At 40.3% G+C, this 21,710-nt stretch overlaps 1 protein-coding gene across 8 annotated transcripts in view; it reads right to left on the minus strand.

The window, feature by feature from the left end:
• The window catches only part of atrx (ATRX chromatin remodeler), a 44,236-nt gene that overhangs the window by 14,905 nt on the left and 7,621 nt on the right, over positions 1-21,710 (minus strand). For all 8 annotated transcript variants that reach the window (XM_060885838.1, XM_060885837.1, XM_060885843.1 and 5 more), the window contains 21 exons: positions 19,113-19,179; positions 17,096-17,241; positions 15,867-16,028; positions 15,512-15,647; positions 15,213-15,315; positions 14,933-15,127; positions 14,534-14,675; positions 14,169-14,278; positions 12,058-12,204; positions 11,232-11,409; positions 10,554-10,691; positions 10,058-10,233; positions 8,449-8,566; positions 6,877-7,007; positions 4,928-5,022; positions 4,701-4,840; positions 4,312-4,462; positions 4,124-4,224; positions 2,909-3,017; positions 2,047-2,224; positions 1,305-1,496 (listed from right to left, as the gene is read on the minus strand). In XM_060885838.1, coding sequence (XP_060741821.1) covers positions 1,305-1,496; positions 2,047-2,224; positions 2,909-3,017; positions 4,124-4,224; positions 4,312-4,462; positions 4,701-4,840; positions 4,928-5,022; positions 6,877-7,007; positions 8,449-8,566; positions 10,058-10,233; positions 10,554-10,691; positions 11,232-11,409; positions 12,058-12,204; positions 14,169-14,278; positions 14,534-14,675; positions 14,933-15,127; positions 15,213-15,315; positions 15,512-15,647; positions 15,867-16,028; positions 17,096-17,241; positions 19,113-19,179 — 2,915 coding nt within the window. The remainder of the gene's footprint in view (positions 1-1,304; positions 1,497-2,046; positions 2,225-2,908; positions 3,018-4,123; positions 4,225-4,311; positions 4,463-4,700; positions 4,841-4,927; positions 5,023-6,876; positions 7,008-8,448; positions 8,567-10,057; positions 10,234-10,553; positions 10,692-11,231; positions 11,410-12,057; positions 12,205-14,168; positions 14,279-14,533; positions 14,676-14,932; positions 15,128-15,212; positions 15,316-15,511; positions 15,648-15,866; positions 16,029-17,095; positions 17,242-19,112; positions 19,180-21,710) is intronic.

Genomic DNA, 21,710 nt, shown 5'->3' on the forward strand with positions numbered 1-21,710 from the left:
AAACTTGGCCATGGCATACTGCGAAATAGAGATAGGACTAAAGGCTTTGAGGGATAACTGACTCATCTTCATACTATTGCAGCCAGCAGATTCCATCCATAACAGCTGACTTGTTGCATTCTGGTGCACATATGGCCAAATGTAGTCATCTCTTGAGAGCTCAGAAACCATCTGAGCTTAACGGTTAGTTAATCAAGAAAGAAAGAAAAATGAAAGGACTTAAGGAATTAGAGGATTTTAATGACAACAACTGAGATGTAGGCAATATGGAAACGGGGTAAAATATGCTTCTATTGACAACCATTTATCAAGTGTTGCTTCAACAGCAAATCAATAAAACCATATCAACAAGAAAAAAAATGGTGCCAGAATATTTTATATTCTACATAGACAAAAAAAGGCCCCAGCATCAAGAATCAATATTGTGATCTCCTGATAGAGCCATCAAACTGCTACGTCTTGAGGCATTACATTATGATGTAATGTATTTTTACATACACGTACAAAATGTAAATGTAAGGTAATGCATTTGTCAGCAGAAAAGATTTTTCATTCCATAACTTGCGTTATCAACCTAAGGCATCTGAAAAGCTTAAACAACAAAGCAAAACAGACCTCAAAAAGAATTCAGGCTTACTCTTTAATGCACTGCTGTCAGTGGGGGTCTACTTTGATACTTAGATAAAACGTCTGTGGTAAATAACAGTAAACAGACTAACAAATATCTGTGCAGCTGTGCATTTGGACACATTTCGATAGATCTGCACTGGATTTCTTTGTCTCCAATTAGTCTCCAACAGCATCAGTTTTGCAATATAAACGCTTTCTGGTAAATACACGTAAACAGAGGCATTTCTCTCTGCAGCTGCTCGTTTTGTGTGTACGGCTGGACACACTACCTAAGCCCAATGGATTCTTGTAAACACTGCAGGGGCTCTTTCCTGTGACAGCGCACCTGTGCCAAAGTGCGCAAAAAAAAAAAAGAAAAGAAAAGAAAAAAAAAAGAAACGATCGGGACAAAGCTAACACTAAAACATCTCACCCCCCCTACCATTTACCACTACCCCTTGAAGCACAATAAATGCTTTGGAGCCAAGCCACATGAGTAAACACAGTTTATCACCCCCTGTAAAGTTCAAAGGCAGCATGTACCCACAAAACAGGCTTTGGAGCATTAAACTTGTGTGACTTGATAATAAGAAAAAGATACACGTTCAAATAATTGCAGGTGCTAGTTCTGCAGCATCCTATGTGCACTATGTAGTTGGCAGGAAGCATGGGAATGCAGTAAACGTGCCACTTACCTTGGGTAACATGGGTGTGGACCTCTTGCTTTTCTTTTCCGATGGGTCATCCAGCAGGTCTGGCTCAAATGTGTAGAGTTCAGTCAGTTCATTCATAGTGAAGTGGCGCTCAATCTGTTGCTGGTCCACCACACGGTACGACAGGGACTGTTTGGTCACCTGCCTGTCGTAAATCTTGTCCTCCATGGTTCCCTATTGTAAAACAGACTAATTGCATGATTGCACTTTGATACTAGATGGTTCAATTCAACTATCCTAGCTAGCAATAGACCACATTCCAGATCTCTAGATTTTCCCTTATCTCTCCCCAGTCTTGTCACCTGTCAGGTCCCATCCACCCCATCATCCAACTACTAAATGGGGAGGGAAAAGGCTAAAACCTTCAGGTTTTCTATAAAGCCAACTAAATCTTTACAAACTGCTGCTCATGCTGTGTCACAGGGCAGTGTAACACACTTGGATGAGGAAGAGGGTTTGTAGTGCTCCTATTGTTCCTCCATCAGCTCACGAGTGTTCATAACTGGTTACCGTCGCTGTGACTAGCACGAGATTGAGTATACATATTTCTATAACCAGTTTTGGTGTCTTTGCTCAGCCATAGATGACTGTGACACCTTTGGGATATGAACTAATGATCTTTTAAATCACTCCTATTAAATCAGTGGAGAGCATTAATGTTCCTGTATACAATTGGCACTTCAACAAGAGTCTGAAAAAAACCTTTAGGTGATTTATTCCTCACCTGAGCCAAAAACCTGTAGACGTATACGGTTTTCAGCTGGCCGAAGCGGTACACCCTGAAAATACTCTGAATGTCATAAGACGGGTTCCATGAGGCATCAAAGATAATGACGCGATTTGCTGCCACTAGGTTGATTCCTAGAGAGCCAGCTCTTGTAGAGATGAGAAAAAGACGACCCCTGAACAGAAAAAAAAAAGAGAGAGAGAGAGAGAGAGAGAGAGAGAGAGAGAGAGAGAGAGAGAAGCGCTTACAACTCATTGAAAGAGGATGGGCTAAGAAATGACTAAAGTATAAATTCCGGCATAAATGTCTTTGCCGGAATATGTTCTCGTGTCAAGCTCAGCAATGCAGTTTTAGTTTAGTGGGTTTTTCTGCTTCTTCCTTTTAAGTCATCAGCTTATTACAAATACCTGCTTCAACTTAATATGAAGCTTATATATAATAGGGGCAAGATAAGCATGGAATTGTTTGATATTTGAAGTATTAATGATTTGGAACGAAATCTAGCTATCTAAAGGGGTTTGATCTGTAACCGTTCATGTAAAGGAAAACCAGGGATTTTACACAGAACCTTGTCAGGGTTTCCTCAAACATACAAAAATCTGAATCTATTCTCTTAATAATAAGAATTTTGGTTCATTTTAGCTGATGGTAGCAAATACAGAAGTTGATATCATCTGAGACTGAACACATCAGTCTTTTTCTAGGCCTGCATACAAAGTAGCCCAAAGGAAATTGTGCTTGTAGTTAGTTAGGGCACATATGTAACATATGATGCATTTTAAGGCATGTTTTATGATGCATACAAAGCCATATCAACCTTTTCCCCTTGAGGATAAAAAGCAATGGATTCCTCATTTACCGAACGTTGCTGGTGTCATTGAATTCTTCGGCCCATTTCTTCCTAGTCATGGCGTTAGTAGAACCGTCCAGACGGTAGTAGTCGATGTTTCTGAACCACTTGCCCTCACCTTCAAGAGAAAACATTATAGCCAGTCAATGCTGATTCACGTTGTACAAGCACCTTAACAAAATAACAAGCTGCCAGTGCCTTGTGCTGCTTAAGGTTTCTCAGAGAGAACAAACAAGCCTATCCAGTCATAACAAATCCAGTGTGTTGGAAGCAGCGTGATAATTCCTGATGAGCCAGCTGCATTCATGTAGAGCTTAGGTAAAGAACGCACACAGATAGGTGGCTGAGTGGAGGGTACTCATGTTTGGCCTTTAATATTACTACCTCCCCCTGTGAGAGTGTTCATAACTAACATTACAGTATGTTTCCAATTACATCTCTGTGATCTTTTCATTACGAATTACAAAGCCTTAAGCAAACATTTTTTGGGGAGGGAGAGAAAAAAAAAAAGTCAAGGTCTAATCATTTTCAAAATTAAAGCAAAAACAGCTGCTGGAGTTTAATTAGGAAAATGACCTTATGCCAGAGGCTTTGGGTCCAAATGTGTAGGATGTGTGTGAAACTGAGACCTTTTAACTTAGATCCGTGTCAGATGTGCACTAAAAGTAGAAGATGGGCTCCTAAATTTGACCACCAACCTTTTTAACTTGGTCATTAAACATAAGAAGGAAAGAATGAGTGGTGATGTTTGCTTGACCAGTGTTCTGGGTCGTAAGATGAACAAACAAGTTCGACCATTAAAAAGCATATAATACAACTACACTCTGAATATGTCTCTGTTAAAATGAACAATATACTGAAAAGTAACTCAATCTTTCCTATTAATGTGTAATGAGGCATTCATAACATACAGCTCATTGCCAACAAATGTGCCACTGAGTGCAGGCTCCATTAAAGAGACAGCTCGTTTAGTCAAGCTACTGTCTGGTTGACCAGGGGTCGAAAACTGCATCAACTGCAGTGGTTAATGTTCAGTGTGCTTAAACATACAGAGCAAAACATTTAAAAATCCAGCACACACACACAAACACGTTCCTCTAAGCTTCAGTGGCAAAGAAATCAGCCAAGTCAATGACACAGAAGCAGCACTTCAGTTTATTTGCGATCAATTCATCCAGTCTAAGCATTTGTGGAGATTTTCAAAAGTGCCAATCAACTACCTACCTTTGTAAGGAGAGGGTTTTCCCTCCTCTTTGGCACGGCCTGCTAACTCCAGGAAATCCTCAATGAGGTCCAATGAAATGAGTGACTGACTGAACACCAACCTGAAAACGCAGAGCATTCGGTTAAACAATGCATCAGAACTAATGACATGGCAGCTTTGAGGAAACATCAGCCGAATCATTGCTTACACTTTATCTTCCACATCTTCTGCCATGCGCAGGATTTCAAACAAAAGCATGATCTTTCCGGAGTGTTCCAGAATCTCAGCGTCCGATTCGCTCACAAACTCCTTGTACCAGTCTGGAGAAGGGCTACCAGGGCCTGAGTTGCTGGGACGAACTAGAGAGTGAGAGAGAAACACACAGACACAAGGAATAGAACAATGTTAGCAAAACAATTGGCAATTCTAGTCTTGTAAACATGAACCTGCATGGATCAGAAGCATTCAAATAATACTCTCTTATTCACAATCAATCAATGCGTCAGCTGCTTGGTCAATATAAAGTCAATATATTTTGGGCAGAAAAACAAAGCAGGACATATAAATGAAAAGTTCAGTCAATCAAATCAAACTTACCTTCTTCTACAGGCTCGGCTCTATTCCGCCCCTCTGGGTTTCCTCCACGGGAGCTCGTGTTCCACTCCTTAATCACCTCCACGTCGTCGCTGTCGGACTTGTCGGAGCTCTCGCCTTTGCCTTTCCCCCGTTTCTTCTTCCTGCATTCGGTTTGTTTAGAAGACATGTTTCAGCCTAGTGAGGACTAAAAGGAAAAACACGCAGAGAGATTAAATAGGAGTTTTCACCTTTTTGGTTTCTCGTCTTCAGAGGACAGGCTCATCGATGACTCCTCCGTTTCGGATGCAATGAATTCATCCATGCTGTCCTCATCAAAGTAACCCTGTTTAGATCAAATCACATTTTAGTTTATCAATCAGCAGCTGAATGATTTGTGCATCTAAAGTGTTTGCGTACAAAAGTAAATAATTAGACAATCAATTATGCTAAAAAGTCATTCATTATTATTACACCATGCTGCTGATGAATTCTTGAATCAGCTCTGACATGTGTTCAACTGAAAAATGTACTTCCTTTAACAACTCTAACAATTTTAAACTGTCTATAATTTTCATATGGGGACATTCTCTGTGTGAAGACATTTTGGTTACTACTTTTGGCTGACATTGTCAAGAAAAAAACTAAAACAGGAAAATCTACAGAACTGGGGGGCTTTGAGAAATGGCACTAACATGGCCAGCTATCTAATTATCGCTGGCGTATTGCAGTGGTACGAAAGGAATAACATACTTCATGATGTGCTGGTATTTAAAAAAAGAGTAACAATAACTAGGCTTCTACTGGGACACACCACTCCGTTTACATCGTACCGCCCTACAACATCATACCCCCAAAGTTGTGTGATATTCCCTACTCTTCCAAATCATTTTTAATAGACAGCTAAATGCTGTACAACTCCTAAAGCACGCAGCACAGACAAACCATAAACCATCACAACACTGTAACTAGATTATTCAAACACACTACACGCATTTTAAGTTCAACTCTTCCTTAGTTTAACAAAACAAGAGTGACTGGGATAGAACTGATGTGGATCGCTGATGTTAGACAGCAGTTTTGCGTTCATTCTGCAACAGTAAATTACGAGCACCCAGTTTCTAGAAGGTATTTGGCTGCATGCTGTTTATTTATCTGACCGTGTTTAACAGAGTCGGTGTTTAAATATAGCATAGAAAACAGCCGCTCAATTAAGATAACTAAAGCCAGATTTTTTTACCCTGATTCCAGCCCCAATTCACAATCAGGTGGCGTCTGTGCTGGTCGGCGCTGGTCTATAGATTTTTGGGGCAGCCAGTGTTGACGTTTTGTCACGGAAAAACAAGAAGTGTGAAAAATAGCAGACAGGCAATAATGACTGGAGTGGAGCTCCTTTAAGGAGGCTGATTTAACAGAACTGGGCTAGGAACGTAAATGCCTGTACAACGTCAATTCAAAGTACCGACACAACTACGCAGACAAAGAGGGGGAGCTGGGTTGCAAATGCCGAAGCTTTGAACCAATCGGGTGCGGTCTGCGTGTTTGTTTTGCCATCGCTTTCTCCTGGTAACCGGGAAGCATGTGTTTTTGTGCGTGTTCGGTTCAGTGACAAGTTAGAGGTTGGGTAATGTCATTAGCTTGTGATATCCAGTCATTTAGGGTGTGCTCCTCGATTTCTTGGTAAAAAAAATCTAGTGAAAACGGTTCGCTAACGTCTGACAGACGCCCTGACTTAATTATCTGTTAGGATTCTAAAAGCTGTGTAGAGTATTCGATGTTAAATCACCCATCTTATTTTAATGAAAAGATTTATAAATATATAAAGGCTCGTTAATTAGACAAGTTAAACAGGGCCATTTCTAACAAAATGATGGTGCTAAAAAAACTAAATATAAATGCTATGTTGTAATAATTTTAATATTTAGAAAATTGATTATTTTTATGATTTTAGCCAGTAGCAGTCAGCCCCGGGTTAGTGTTTTGATTATAAGCCAGTGCAACAAAGCAAAGATAAAACTTGCCTTCTAGTTACATCAATTGGACACACACACGGCTAAAACCAGGCTGTTGTGCTCGGCATGACTGACTGCACAGAAAGTGATGACTGTGAGGAAACTCCAGCGTTCCCCTGGGTTTGTTTTAGTGCTGATGAAGGAAGAGAATACTGCAGCTCGCCAGTTGTGTGCCTTTGTTCGTTTACCTTGTTTTCCTTACTGATATAGTCCAGCTGGAGACACCAAGGATGCGTCCAGATTCTGCTGAGCATCTGGAAATCCTGGAAAAGCTTTGTGCCTGCACGGCCTCTTCCCCCCTCCAGGGCAGAACCGACACCTGCTCGGTAAAAGAAACAGTTTGAGTTGTGACTGCACAACATGAAGCTGAACTACCAAATGTGAATTGCCATGTTTTGTGGATGCTGTATCTAGCGCGACCCGTTCGGGCACCGAGACACAACCAGCTGGACTGCAGAATGATTTGTACTGGTTGGATTAATTAGCATCAGCAGATGACAGACTTTTCTGTATCAGGAATTCAGAAATTTCGAAAGGCTGACGAAAACGAGCCGTTTCCTGCCAGTCATATAGCTTTCCTGCTTACTACACACAGTTGTGGTTAAACAGACACAGGATACAGTCTGTATTAATGCGCTCGGCTAGCTCAGCATACCTTATTAAATTACCTTAGCTACAACCTTTTTTGTCCAGTCAGTTAGATTTCTGGTCAAACAAAATGTGCACATAAGATCTTTCGTTTGTTAGGTGGATTAATAAAATGTTACTAGAGGCTGATTTTTTTTTTTTTTAATCTTAATTCTGGAGCAAGATCTGGAGTTTAAATTTAACTCCTTGCCTTTTCCCTCTTTTCTATAATTAAGATTTTATTGGTCATGTACAGTTAACTACATTATAAACTTGCATGGACATAAAAAACCTGACCATAAGGTTTTAATCAATCTATCCGTCCACTGATAGACAGATAGAGAAGAATGAGAGTGTACTGCAATAATCACGTTCTTCTCAATATTCAAAAGAGACTGTAAAAACCGAGTGTTTCCAAAAAAAAAAAAAAAACTCCATCAGTGGTAATACTGATAGTTTACTGTGACCAGCATGACCCTTCCCAGATGTTCTTGACTTTGGGAGACGTACGGTTCTGTTTGTGAAAGTAGTCTCTATTAAAACAAATGCAGAGATTATTTTTGGCCAAACATACAGCTCCAAAAAGCTTTAATTATATAACCACTTAACTCATACTGACAAAAAGAAATATTGAGAATGTGAGTGAATTAAAGCGAGTTTGAACCCGACCAATAAATGAAGTCTGATTTAAAACCTGGAGGTCAGTCCTGCTTGGGAACGATCATAAAGTACACTATACCAAAAAATGCAGTGCCACAGCGTCCAGCTGGCGTAACAAGACACCTGCTGAAAAACCCGGCCAAAACTCTTCATTAGGAGAGGAAAAAAAAAGGATGTGGGAATTTGTCTGGATAGGCAGATCCACACCAGCTGCCATGCAATCCCCCAGATGCAGATCTACTTTAAGTAGTGAAATCCAAGTTATTATATAATGTAACCCAACAGTGTGTCTGACACAGGTTCTCAACCTGCCTTAGCTAATTATCTTCTACATCTCAGGTTTTTTAGAAATGACAGCACATTTGTTCAGGAGCTCCTCAAGAGACATTGATATTTAGTTCCACTTTCTGTCTATTAGGTAGTGGGAAACTCAGACAACCTGGTCATAAACAGACACGCTGGACGGTCCTTACCTGTAAAGTGCTCCAGATAGTATCTGTACAGCTTGCACTGCACAGGAGTCATCCGCACCGCCAGCACATACTCATGTTTAGGTGGCAGGAACTTAGTAAGTGCAGTGTAGTCTCTTCTCTGAAACAGATTACAAAGCAAAATATAAGAGGGACACACACACACACACACAGTGACACAAAATGTAGGGCTGGACATAGCAGAGGTTCTGGCAACTAGGACAAGCAAGTATAGCTGCCTGCTGGACAATATGTCAAACAATTCTGGAGGAAATCTTTTCAAATCCTGAATTATTTTAAAGCAAAACTCAAATCAGAAATCAAATCAGTTGTTATTTACACTTAAAGGTAGGGTCTCCGATGTTTGAGAAATGCTTCAGAAAACCTAAAAACTAAACAAAAATCAAAACAAACGTGTAGTCAGTGAGCAGAAAGGGGCGTGTCTTGTCGATATGGGCGGAGAGAGTGTTCAGTGCGCATGTGTGACATTAGCAGAAAGCGGTTTTAACATTGACATGGAGGATAAAAACAAAGAAAGAAAGCGAAGAAAGGCTTACAATAAGGCAAGAAGTAGGACCCGTGTTCATATAGGATCAGCTTTCCAGCGCTGGAGAGAACTGGAGGAGCAGGAAGTTGGCCGCATATTCACAGATTGGAGTTTCCCGAGTCAATAACTCCTGAGACAAACGCTGTTACTACACAAATTTTGCGAGTAACAGCGTTTAGCTCAGGAGTTATTGACTCGGGAAACTCCAATCTGTGAATATGCGGCCAACTTTACTTAAGACGCCGAGGTCGCTTTTTTCCTTTTCGATAGGTGAGTAACGTTGGTTTTGCTTTGTTACACAGAACTAATATATGCCGTCCTTTACATGATTATGTTTGTGTGTCATTTTTGCTTGTTTGTTTATCTGCAATCGTATTGTTCTTCCCTTCAGCTACGATAGACATTTCTTTCCATTAGTTGCCTGGGTTACGTATGTATGTGTGGGCGGAGCCATCAATACAGGGGTGGGACCCACCTGGGTTAGGGGCGTGTTTGTTTTGGTGATTTTGTGTGTCAACATTGACTTTCAAACATCGGAGACCCTACCTTTAAGGAATATGGCCTTTAAAAGGTGGGGTGCACAATGTTTGAAAGCCACACATACATAAGTAACCCAGGCAACTATTATGGCGGAACCTGCTGGGGCAGCTGGACGGGGGGGATATTTTTATCAGTAAATAAACTCAATGAGTAATACTATGGTAATACAGTTCAAATGTGTTTTTGTAGTACTGCGTGTTGTACCGTGAAAGGTTTAACTCCGTTTCACGCGGAATATGACGTTCAACACCTAAAACCCGAGGCAGAGGTAACGGCAGGTATCCGCCATGTCAATGTTTCAATCACTTTCTGCTAATGTCACACATGCGAACTGAACACTCTCTCCGATGCATATTGAGAAGACACGCCCCTTTCTGCTTATTGGCTACACGTTTGTTTTGTTAGTCGGCCCGACTCAGTTTTCTGAAGCATTTTTCAAACATCATGCATCCCACCTTTAACTGTAGACTGTTCAGTCAACGAATAGGCAGTAAAATCAGAGTGAAGTAAGAACCACAGGCTTACTTGAACACAGCCTGCCAGCATCTCATAAAGAATGTGCGCTCGCTTCTTCATGATCCGCACGTCGACCAGCGTGGAGTCGGCGCACTGGCCGTTTTGAATGGGGTTGATAAAACGGTTCCTGAACTCTTTCACTGAGCCCAGTAAGTTTTCTTTGATAAAATTTACCATGCAGTGGTCTGAGAGGAAGAAAATAAACAAAACAGAAAAGTAAATACTTTCATCATTTAGACTAAAACCCTTGAGCTGTGTCTAGGTCTAAAGCTAGAGCTTAAAAAGTACTTTAAATCTGTAGACGCTAAAAATATTTACATTTGATATGTCTGCAGTTGGTCGACAGGGGACAGAGGAGTGGCAGAGTGGGAGAAACACCACTGAACTACAGCTACAAGTCAGAAGCCCAGTTGTACAGGCTTTCATTTGATAATCTTCGTGGCGACCCGACATTCCCATATGAAAGGGAAGAATTTGAATTACAATAAGAAATGCAGTCACTCACACTCAATCAGGTTGTTCTGAAGCGGAGTTCCGGTCAGAACAACTCTTCGCCGAGTTTTAATGGAGTTCATGGCTTTTGACACGGCCGAGGCTTCGTTCTTCAACACGTGGCCCTCGTCGCAAATAACAAAGTCTGGACCTGCAATTGGACATTTCAGAGGAAATTAAAACATGGCCAGAATGAGGGTCGGGTTACAATCCACCCAAAACCTGGTGTGTAACATCAGCATAGTCATGGGTTGTTTTCCCCCTTTTGCTTTTTTATAGCCTTCAAGCTGTTTGTTAACTCGGGGTGGATCCAGGGAACAGATCTCTGATCCACCTTCAAAAATGGAGGCCTGGGGTTCAAGGTCAGGTGAACTTGTAAAACTAGTGTCAAGAAAAATAAACACAGAGTACGTAAATATTATTCATTCATTTATCTTCAGTAACTGCTTTGGTATCCTAGTCAGAGGTGTGGTGTATCCAGTGTTAGTCCACAAAACACTGAGCACAATGCAGGAATAGTTCATGGACAGGATACCGGTCCATCGCTGATAAACACATGCAGTCAAACACTCATTCACACTTGGGGGGTAACGTAGAGCAGCCGAGCCACAGACGCTCGCATTCAGACTAAGTGTGACATGTCCACAGTAGTGTTCCTGTACAGACCCAGTGATGAGACATACTACTTCACCTGGGTTAACGAGGGTCTTTTGGAACGTCTCTTTAAGCTTTTTGCTCTTGATGTTGCGGCCTTGCGTTAAGTTGCGGTACATTTCATAACCGATGATCATGACGCCACCGTCTTCATGCCAACGCTGCAGGGCGTACGATCGCTCTTGGGGCCTCTTCACCGTGGCCAGCTCGGTCACCTGATGCACACACAACCACAAATACCTAGTACAGGATTCGGATATCTTTTTAAATAGTAGTTATAAGAAATTAATTAAAATTTCTTAAAAAGAAATATCATTTACTGATGAAGGTCTGACGGTCATTTTAGAACACACGATTAAAACTAAGACCAATCGATTCGTTTCATTGTTAGATTAAAAATGTGAATAAAAAGAGGAACTAAAAAAGTCAGACACTAAATAGTTGAAATATATCCAGGTGCTGGAAATCACAGCCCACCAACATTAATCATTGTATTAATGATTATTTATATTTGACTACTCAATTAAACTGAATGTGTCACATCCTATAAATGTGTTGGTTAGGAACTAAATAGCAAAAAAAAAAATAATAATAATAAAAAAATATATATATATTTTAAATAATGCACCTAAAATTCACACAATAGGATCTTCATAAATCTCACACACACACACTAAACTGAGCTTAATAGCTCATACAAAAACAGATTTCACATTTGTTGATTTCACAAAAATAGCTAATAACTATTGATTTCACATCTGACAGATTTTAAACAGCTATTTAAGTGTGTGCACCCTGTCGTGACGGTCAGGAAACCAGATATAATGGGGAAGTCAGTGCTTTACACAACACCACATCTATACCTCTAAGCTTTCCTCGTCTTTCAAGCCCTCCTGCCACTTCTCAAACTCGTTTAGCCAGTTGAGTACGGTGTTAAGGGGACACACCACCAAAGCTGTTGAGAAGTTGAGTTTCTCGCACAGAAGCACAGTGTGGAGAAACGTCACCACCTGCAGGAGAAAAGAAGAACAGCTGACCCAGTGATGTAGCTCACAACTTGCAGCATTGCTCTCATTTGGACGTCCACCACAGTCTGCAAATCCTTTCACACTTCACTTGGACCAATTGATTTAACAGCAAATTGTCTTAACTGCATGTGATCTTGAAATTACCCCATTGATGATTTTCATGAATAACTGAGCTACCAAAAGGTTTACTGGAAATTTAAAGGTGGCCTTCTGATGATGTTTTGTCTGTACACGAAGACCAATAAGATAAGGCGAGTATTAACCCCAACAAAGATCATCATTTGGATGAACATCTAAAAATCAGAGACATAAAAAAAAAAAATCATGGGAATAATGAGTTTTATTAGTATTTCCTGCAGATGAGACTGCAGACTGAAGCTACAGGATGAAGGATAAAATGTGCATCCATCCAAATGCCCTAAACCCCACTGCAGATTGAACTGCTTTTACGGTCTTTGATTCGAGAGCACAATAGCCTAAAGAGTGATTACACCACAAAGCATTTCGATACCTAACTGCTTTGTAAGAATAAATCATAGCGGTCTTGCTGAAAAATGATAATAAACCTTCTTGGTAAAATAATAAAAACTGTTATTGGAAAGAACTTTGCTGAAGGTGCAGATGATGCATCACCTGATGTGACACAAAGTACTGAGACACTACACGTTATGCAAATGTCGGTTAAGCAACGTTCCCACCCTCTGAGGAGACGGCATCCATCCCGCCACACGTCATTTTTCTTGGCTGTTAGAGTTTAGACGGCTGCTGCTTTTAGCAAGGGAACAATGCTGATCTATTTTCTTAAACTGGATTCTTGCTGACAGATTCAATTACTTAACATACTGAATAACATTACCTACAGCCTACATGATCTGAGGGACTTTCCCCTTAGAGCAACGCTTCCCCTCGGAGACGTGTTTGTACAAACCCAAAAGTCCTGTGGGTTAAAAGCAGTGTGAAATGAAATAGATGGTTTGTGTACATGTGCTAGGTCTGTCTGTGCCCAGTGACTGCTAAACCTCCGAAACAGCCCAGCTGAACATCTTTAATGAGAGCGAGGATGGAACATGCGAGCACATAGCAGTATCAGTAAGCATGGTCTTTACGATGTGAGAGAATAACCTGCAAGAACAGAAGGTTATTTAAGTTGAACATGCAGAGAAGCTGTTGCACAGAACTACACATCTGTGTACCGGCGCATGTGAATTTTCTTTCCTTAATCGGAGTCACCTTAATTGGACCTCTCTCTCCATCTTCACTGTTTTTATGCACACCTTTTTTGCACTAACACTTTAACTCTGGGCTTGCAAAGCACAGTGCCACTTTATACACTATACACACACACACACACCTTACTGTACATGGACACTTTAAGGACAATCTTTAAAAACCATACACATTTATGTACATGTATATTTATGTATATGTATATACATAATCTTTTCTACTTTATGGAATATATTTTCATATTTTATATTCTTTATTTATATGGTTTATACTTTATTTATCCCTCTCCTTTTGTTTCTTTTATCCTAAATTGCATTCCTTTTTTTATGCTTATATACTGGACAGATGCAAAAAGCATTTCACTGCATGTCGTACCCTGTATGTATGTGTCACAACATTTGATTTGAATTAAACGAGCCTTTACGTTAAAACGTTACCAGGATGTTTTTAACTGCCACTTTTACTATGAATCCTCTATTTGTTCTGCAATTTGTTCTAGTTGTTCTGCACTCCTCTACCTCTGAATAGTGACTAAGAGAAATCTAGGGTGAATAAGGAGCACTGTAATGCCTGAGAAGGCCTTTTTGTTCTTCTCACAACAACTGCTTCAATTTGATACGCTTTCTGAGGTCACTTTCAAGGGGAGCTAAAGGAAACCCCCTACATTCCCTAACCAATATAGAGAACGAAGCATGATGAAGCAGGCCACGTTACTGTACCTGAAGGGTTTTGCCCAGACCCATGCAGTGTGCGAGGATACAGCCTGAGCCAGATGAAGTCTTAGTCTTTTTAACAGACTCACAACAGCAATCCCAAATGAACTGCACACCTGCAGACGTGAAACAGATGGAAACAATCACCATACACAACTATTGGATATTCCGAAAAACAGATACAGTTCTGGCTAACTATAATAAATACCATAGCATGGTTACAAGCCTTTGCTTTACACTCAATACACTCAAACACATTTCAGTCGGCAGTGTTAAGATGTGTTTAGGTTTGTACACATTTCCAGCATCCAGATGAAGAATAGTCGTAGCACACAGGACATAAGTGACCTATCTGGGAGATTCTGACTCACCGTCCACCTGATGGGGCTTCAGCTTTGTCACCATGTTTCTGTGAACTTGGACGAGTGGCTCCTTGGTCTCTTCGTCCTCATCCAAGACCAGTTTAGTAGTAATGGGACAGGTGACCTGCGAGGATTCCTCCACCACTATTGTCTAAACGAGCAAGAGTGAGTGCCATTAGGTACATGTGACAACCAAACACCCCAAAACACGTTCAGGCGTCTACTTTCAAATGTAATTGAATCTGATCAAGTTCCCCACAAAGATGATTAAAAAAAACTATCAGCATTGAAACCACAGCTGAGTGCTGCAGGGTTAAGAGACTTGGTGGAGGTGGCATTTGAACTTGGTCATATAATCTATATCCAAAACCACCGCTACCCATAAGTCTGCATTCTCTGTCTATTCACCTCTCGTAGTTTTTCTCTCAGGCGCTCTTTTTCAGCAATTCGTTTACGCCTCTCTTCTTCCTCTTTTAGAGCATTCTGGGTCTCGGAGCGCAGCTTGTCGTCTTTTAGGATCTTGCGAATCTTCTTGCGGCCCTTTGGTGTACCTTTATCATCCCCATCATCATCATCATCTTCCTCACCCTCTTCCTCTGCACTCTGTAGGGAGAAAAAAATAAAAATAAGCCACAGTCGAGCATGTGGATAAAACACACAGCTCGGCTCACCAACAGCCACACGGTACCTTGTTGCTGGAAGAATCGTCCTGAACCTTAATCCGCCGTCGCTTTTTCTTTTTCTCCTTCTGGTAACTCCTCTCACTATCTTTTTCAGCTTTTTTTGAGGACCTACAAGAGTGCGTTCATCACATTTAGCAAAGGAGGGGAAAAAAGAAACAGGAAATAAATTTATATGGCGTGGTACATTTGATAATTGTAATCGATCAAATCTGGCAAGGGAATTTTAACTGGAACAACCAGAACAAAAGACTTGGTCTTGTAAGAAACTGATTAAATCTACATAGTTGAGGCTGAAATCTCTCACCGCGTTCGCCGCTTGTTACTTTTGCTGTCGTCATCATCGTCGTCGTCATCCTCACTCACTGAGGCACTCATCGCTGACTCGCTCGGAGAACCAGAGCCTGAGCGTTTAAAGTCTGAATCAGAGTCATCACTGCTCACTGCAAAAATAAAAAATAAACAGAAGTATCAGCATAACACACAATAATATGAAGAGAGAGCACATATGACCTACAATTTTAATACACAGGCCTCTAAACTGTGAGAAAACATGTTATTACAAGCTTGATTTGCAAATTAACATTGTGAGTGTGAAGCTAATCAATGACACGACTTGGATTTTTGACAAAGTACATGTGTAAGGTTTGATCAACTCTGACCTTTTCGTCTTCCTCTTCTCTTGGCCTCTTTATTGCTCTTGGCAGGTTTGTCATTATCAGACTCGCCCTCGCTTAGGGTCAGCTTCTTACGAAGCAGCTTGTGTCTTCGCCCGGCCTTTTTCACGTCCACTTCCGACCCAGAGTCCGAGTCCTCTTCCTCTTCTGTCAGGGGAAAGAAGACATGAGCACAAGCTTTTAAAGCTGATCTATAAAGGATGAATGCATTTGCATAGCCTTGAAAAAACCCATTCTGATCTTTATTTTCCTGAACTGGGATGTGTTTTTCTTTTGCACGCATCTCAAATCACAAGAAAAACTTTAGCATTTTAAATTCAGACCAAAAATTCGTTTTGCAGCCATAGGAGTGTTGCAATATAAACATTTTGGTGGCTCTGCTGCCGTCACTAAATGGAACACTTGTCTAGATTTATTGGGGTAGCTGCATATTTTTCCCCATCTACAGGATTTGTTTCAGTACATTTGTTATTTTAACATTCTTCCCATTCTGCTAACCATCTTATAACAGATGATTAAGGGTTAGGGCTAAAAATTCTGCACTATTGTGTCACGTCTGTGTCGGCATTCATTATCAAAAATGCCACGTTGGCCCAGAATCCAGCAGAAAACTATGATGTAAACATGTCTTCATTACTGATTTGCTTTAATAAAATGTCAGCATATAGGTGATTATATTTTTAGATAGCATGGTAAATAACTAATATACATATATTATTACACACCTGTGATTACATTCAAATCAACTCCTTCTGACCAATCAGCACAGTGGGATACATTATAATAATAAGCATGTAAAATTCTAGCCTTTATTATATTTATACTAGCCTTTAATCAACCAGGCAGTTTTGCTGCCATGTTTGATATCTGTTAACTGTCTCCTTATTCATCTAATGTGATCGCTGAAGAAAGCATATAGAAAAAAAGGTCAGCTTTATAAATAACACAATTAGATCTATAGTTTCTTAAACATGCTGTGTCAAAAGTACATTATAGTCAGATGGCGGACAGGTTTTCCCGAAACTGCCGAACAATCTTCGCCAAAATCTTCTAGAAGCTTCTACAAACCGAGCTTGGACGTTCATGGAAGTTCGAGCAGCTTGAGACATAAATCACACTTTAAACAAGACAATAGCGTCAATTAGCTTCCAAACAAATCCACAGTGCATGCTCTTACACAGCTTGCTTTAGTTCTTTACCATCAGGACCCGTACCTTCACCCTCGGAGCTACCATCATTCTTCGCTTTTGTTGAAGAGCTTTCCTCTTTGTCCTTTTTGCAGTCTTCGTCTTCTGAAGAGCTGTCATCCCCTGACGAGTAATTGGCTTTGATCTGAGCTAATAGCATCTTCTTTGCAATTCTTCAAAAAAAGAATGAAAATGGAAATCAGGAATTCAGGAAACAAATGCCATTTTGTGCTACTGAGATTTAAAAAGGTTGGTCATAGGGTAGAATACTGGGTAGTTAATACCAGGGTATCAGCAGGATTTTAGTCTCTTTTCAATTGATAAATTTTACTTTGTATTACAAACTGCGTGTGCATGTGTACGGAATATGGAGCTCTTCCACTCCAAACTTGGCAAACCAGAACTTCATGTCAAGCTCACTTTGGGCAGAAGGACAGTGTCATGACGGAAATGTATGAGCCTCTTAATCCCAGGGAAGTGAAATGCAAGGAGAAAACTGTCTACTTCCAGCTTTGGGGAAACACATATGGGGTTCCCAGAAAAAGGTGTCCATGAACATTTGCCATATCACCCACCCCTGCTTCTGATCATGTTATCTCCTCTATGATTTACAGATATAGAGCACTCCTCACATGTGAAGCGTATACACATATAATCATCCATACAATTATTCACCGAGCCAATCGTGTGGCAGCAGCAACACATTATATCATTAGTCACATACAGGTCAGGGGCTTCAGTTAAACGTAGGGTTGCAAAAGTCCGGGAATTTTCAAGGCTGGAAACTTTCCATGGGAATTAACGGGAATTAACAAGAATATTTGGAAATAAACTGGGAATTTAAAAAAAAAATTAAGAGTTGCCTACAACAAGGAACTTAAATGTAGTTTAAAAAAATCTTGCAGCATAATTTTGTTTAAAACAACAAGATTTAATGCAGTTTAAGTTGAATTTGTACCCTGCATTCCTCGGTCACTTGCACACAGCACACTGATTACTGGAGGGCCATTGAGGCCAAACCCCCTGCATGTACTTGCATTCTTCCATAACATGCACAGTAACACTTTATTTTAGGGTCATTTAACATCCGGGCAGAATATTGGCTATTTATTAGTACTTATTAAGCATATATTAATGCCTTATTCTGCATTACCTTATTCTACATTCTTAATAGTACCCAATACCTAAACTTAAGTTTAGTTTAATTTACTCCAGTAAATTAGGAGTGTTACCACATTCACAGATAATTTGATGACCTCCCACACACACACTCCCCCTAAAATTAAAAAAACCTTTTATAGCATAATGTTTATTTTGATTTTGTGTTACTCAATGAAATAATAATTAAAAGTTCTACTTACAAATAAATCAGTCAAGATGTCATTTTTAAAATTTGTATAACCTTGCATGCATGTCTGCTTATGACCAAACAAAATGTTTGTTTGTACATGATATAGTTTATATAAATTTCCCTATATTTCCAAATAATTCCTATAAATTTCCAAAATTCCCCAGATTATGTTCCCATGGAAAGTTTCCAGAAATTTACTGGAAACTTTCCGCCCCTTTGCAACCCTAGTTAAACGTTCTTATCAAATATTAGGGAAAAATAGGATCTGTATCGCTGATCCTTCCCTGGCTGTTTGTGACAGACTGACTGTCTGGTGGAAGCGTGTATCGACCGAATCCTCAAAATACACAGCATGTGGAACCTTGAGGTGGAGGAGCTACGACAGCAGAAGACCACGTCAGGTCTCCACACTTGTCAGCCAGGAACAAGACTGTGGTGTCCAAGCTCACCAAAATCGAACTACATGTTCATCATAATCACATGAACAAGCAGGGTTACTTGTTTTTATATTGAAAGGGCTTTGTAAATGCACATCTGGAAATAAATAGCACTTAGGATCTTACGAGCTTGTGGCATGTTGATTTAAGAAGCGATTCTCTCTTTAATTGACTCAGGTGTGGAAATGGCTTAAAAGTCCACACTGGAAACATGGGGTTTGAATGGAACCAGTTAAAAGGGAAACGTTATTCCTACCTATTCTCAGGGTCGTCGTCATCATCGACAATCTGGGAGGGTTCCTGCTTCGCTTGAGCTTCATCTCCTGTGCAAGATATAAATAAGCCATTAGCGTCAGAAAACATGACGGGTTTGAAGGAAAACCAGTGCACGTAAAAACCATTACAACCAAAAGAAAGCTGATATAATGTAGGACTTGGAAGCATCATGCTGTCATGGTGATACATGAGAACAAACAAGAATGAGGTGCTAAGTTCAAATCTGTCGCATTCTGTCAAGAAATAGAAAGAGTGAAAATTTCCGTTTCACTGGAGTCGGGAAAAAGGGAAGAAGTGACAAGAATATATAAGCAATAGCAATAATAGCACAAGGGTTGAATTTTAGCAAGGATGCATAAAACCCATTATGCTCTGAAGCATCTTAAAAAAAAAAGTATGCTCTTGCGTGGGTTATTTTCATTTTTGCTGAGCTGGACATTTCCTTAAAAAAATTGCTTCGATGAAGAAATCATTGCTGTTAAATGTACAGTACACTGACCTAGGAAGAGGGATTTATACACCCATGAATGTACATGAGGCTGACTTGCTCTGCTGTATAAAAGTCCCTGTGTCCATCACTGAGGTATGTTAAGAAGCTTGTAACCATGCTATGGTCAGGGTTCAAAAATAACAAACACATTTATATATATTTATATGTACATAATCTCTACAAGTACACAAAGGGAAAGGCCAATTTTTTGTTGTTTTAATTAAAAGTTGAACACGTTTGGGTTTGTGACAGAAAGCTGAATATGAGATGATGGAGCAGAATTTCAGCTTTTATTTCCTTAGGTTTACATCTACATGGCAGCTTTTGATGAACCCACCCACTTTAAGGTGATCAAAACTATTGGAGCACATAGTACTGTGGGTTTTTTTTTATTTTTTTGGAGGATAAATCAAATAAAAGACCAGAGAGCTGTCTGTGCTATAAATTGAGCCATTCTGAAGCTGGGAAAAGAGGTGCAAGGTGCAAGCAGCAGGCATAACCAATACAACAATTTGGAAACCACTGGTAGACTTAACAAGCAGACACCCAACAGGTCAGCCAACAAAAAAAAACAAAAACAGCGGTTGATGACAGCTGTCAGTAAAATCTGCAAAAGGTAAACTTGTACTGCATACTGCTAAAAGGCTTTCCCCAACGTAAAGTGTGTGTTTATGGGAATTTTCAACCATTCCTCTAGAAGCACATTTGTGAGTCTCCGCTCTAATTCATCCCAAAAGGTGTTCTATTATGTTGAGGCCAGTCAAGTTCCTCCACACAGAACTCACAGTCTTTATGGACCTTGTTTTGTGTGCTGGTGTGCAGTCATGTTGGAACAGGAAGGAGAGACACCCAAACTGTTCACACAAATCTGGGAGCATGAAATTGTCCAAAATGTCTTGTATGCTAAAGCATTAATAGTTCCTCTCACTGGAACTAAGGGTCCAAGCCCAATCCCAGTAAAACAACCCCACACCTCCACCAAACTTTACACTTGGCACAATACAGCACAAGTAGAGTTCTTCTGGCAACCACCAAAGCCAGACTCGTCCATCAGATTGCCAGACAGAGAAGCGCGAGTCGTCACTTCAGAGAACACGTCTCCACTGCTCGAGTCTGGTGCGGCGTGTTTTACACCACTGCACCTGGCACTTTGTATTGTACCTAGTGATGTAAGGCTTGGATGCAGATTCTCGGCCATGGGATCACATGACATGAAGCTCTCTACACTCCGTTCTTGAGCTAATCTGAAGGCCACGTGAAGTTTGGAGGTCTGTAGCTACTGACTCTACAGAAAGTTGCCAACCTGCTGACGCTGCTCTGTGATTTTACATGGCCTACAACTTCGTGGCTGAGTTGCTGTTGCTCCCAATTTGTTATAATACCACTAACAGTTGAACAGTGCTTGGTTTTATTCACCTGTGGCCATGGAAGTGATTGGAAAACCTGAATTCAACGATTTAGAGGGGCGTCTCAAAACGTTTAGCAAGTCAGTGTATCACGATCCGCTGTTTAAAGAAAACTTCACACGCAGAAATATAAAATCTATAGCACAAGATACAGCTTGTTCATCAGCAAGACTCAGAATTAAAAAAAAGTAACACAGGAATGAGCCACGACATTTCGAAAACCAAATGAATCTATAAAGCAATGGAAAGAGAAAAATGTGAGGAAAGAAAGGATCTGCTGCCATGACACTAGCAGCAAGACAATCACCCAAAAAAAAACACACTGGTGACAACAAATCTGAAAGGTTTTAGACTAGAAAAGTCAGTCACCAGACCTAAAAATCAACCGAGCAGCATTTTGCTTCCTGAAAAGGAAACAGAAAGAAGAATGCAACGATTTTAGATAGGTCAGTGCATCACTAGCTTGCCGTAGTTATCGCGAGATATATGCAACCAAATACTAAGTGTTATTTATTGAAGACCATCAGTTCACCTAAACTGTGTGGTCTTCTACAAAAGCTGCCACGTTCTTCAACACGGTTGTTAAACACCACTAGATGTAAATATCAGGAAATGAAAGCTGGGATTCTTATCATCTCGTTCATCTAATAAACCTAAAGCAAAAAGTCTTAGATCAGTGTTT

Source organism: Tachysurus vachellii, chromosome 13 (assembly GCF_030014155.1).
Source record: "Tachysurus vachellii isolate PV-2020 chromosome 13, HZAU_Pvac_v1, whole genome shotgun sequence".
NCBI classification, from domain to species: Eukaryota; Metazoa; Chordata; class Actinopteri; order Siluriformes; family Bagridae; genus Tachysurus; species Tachysurus vachellii.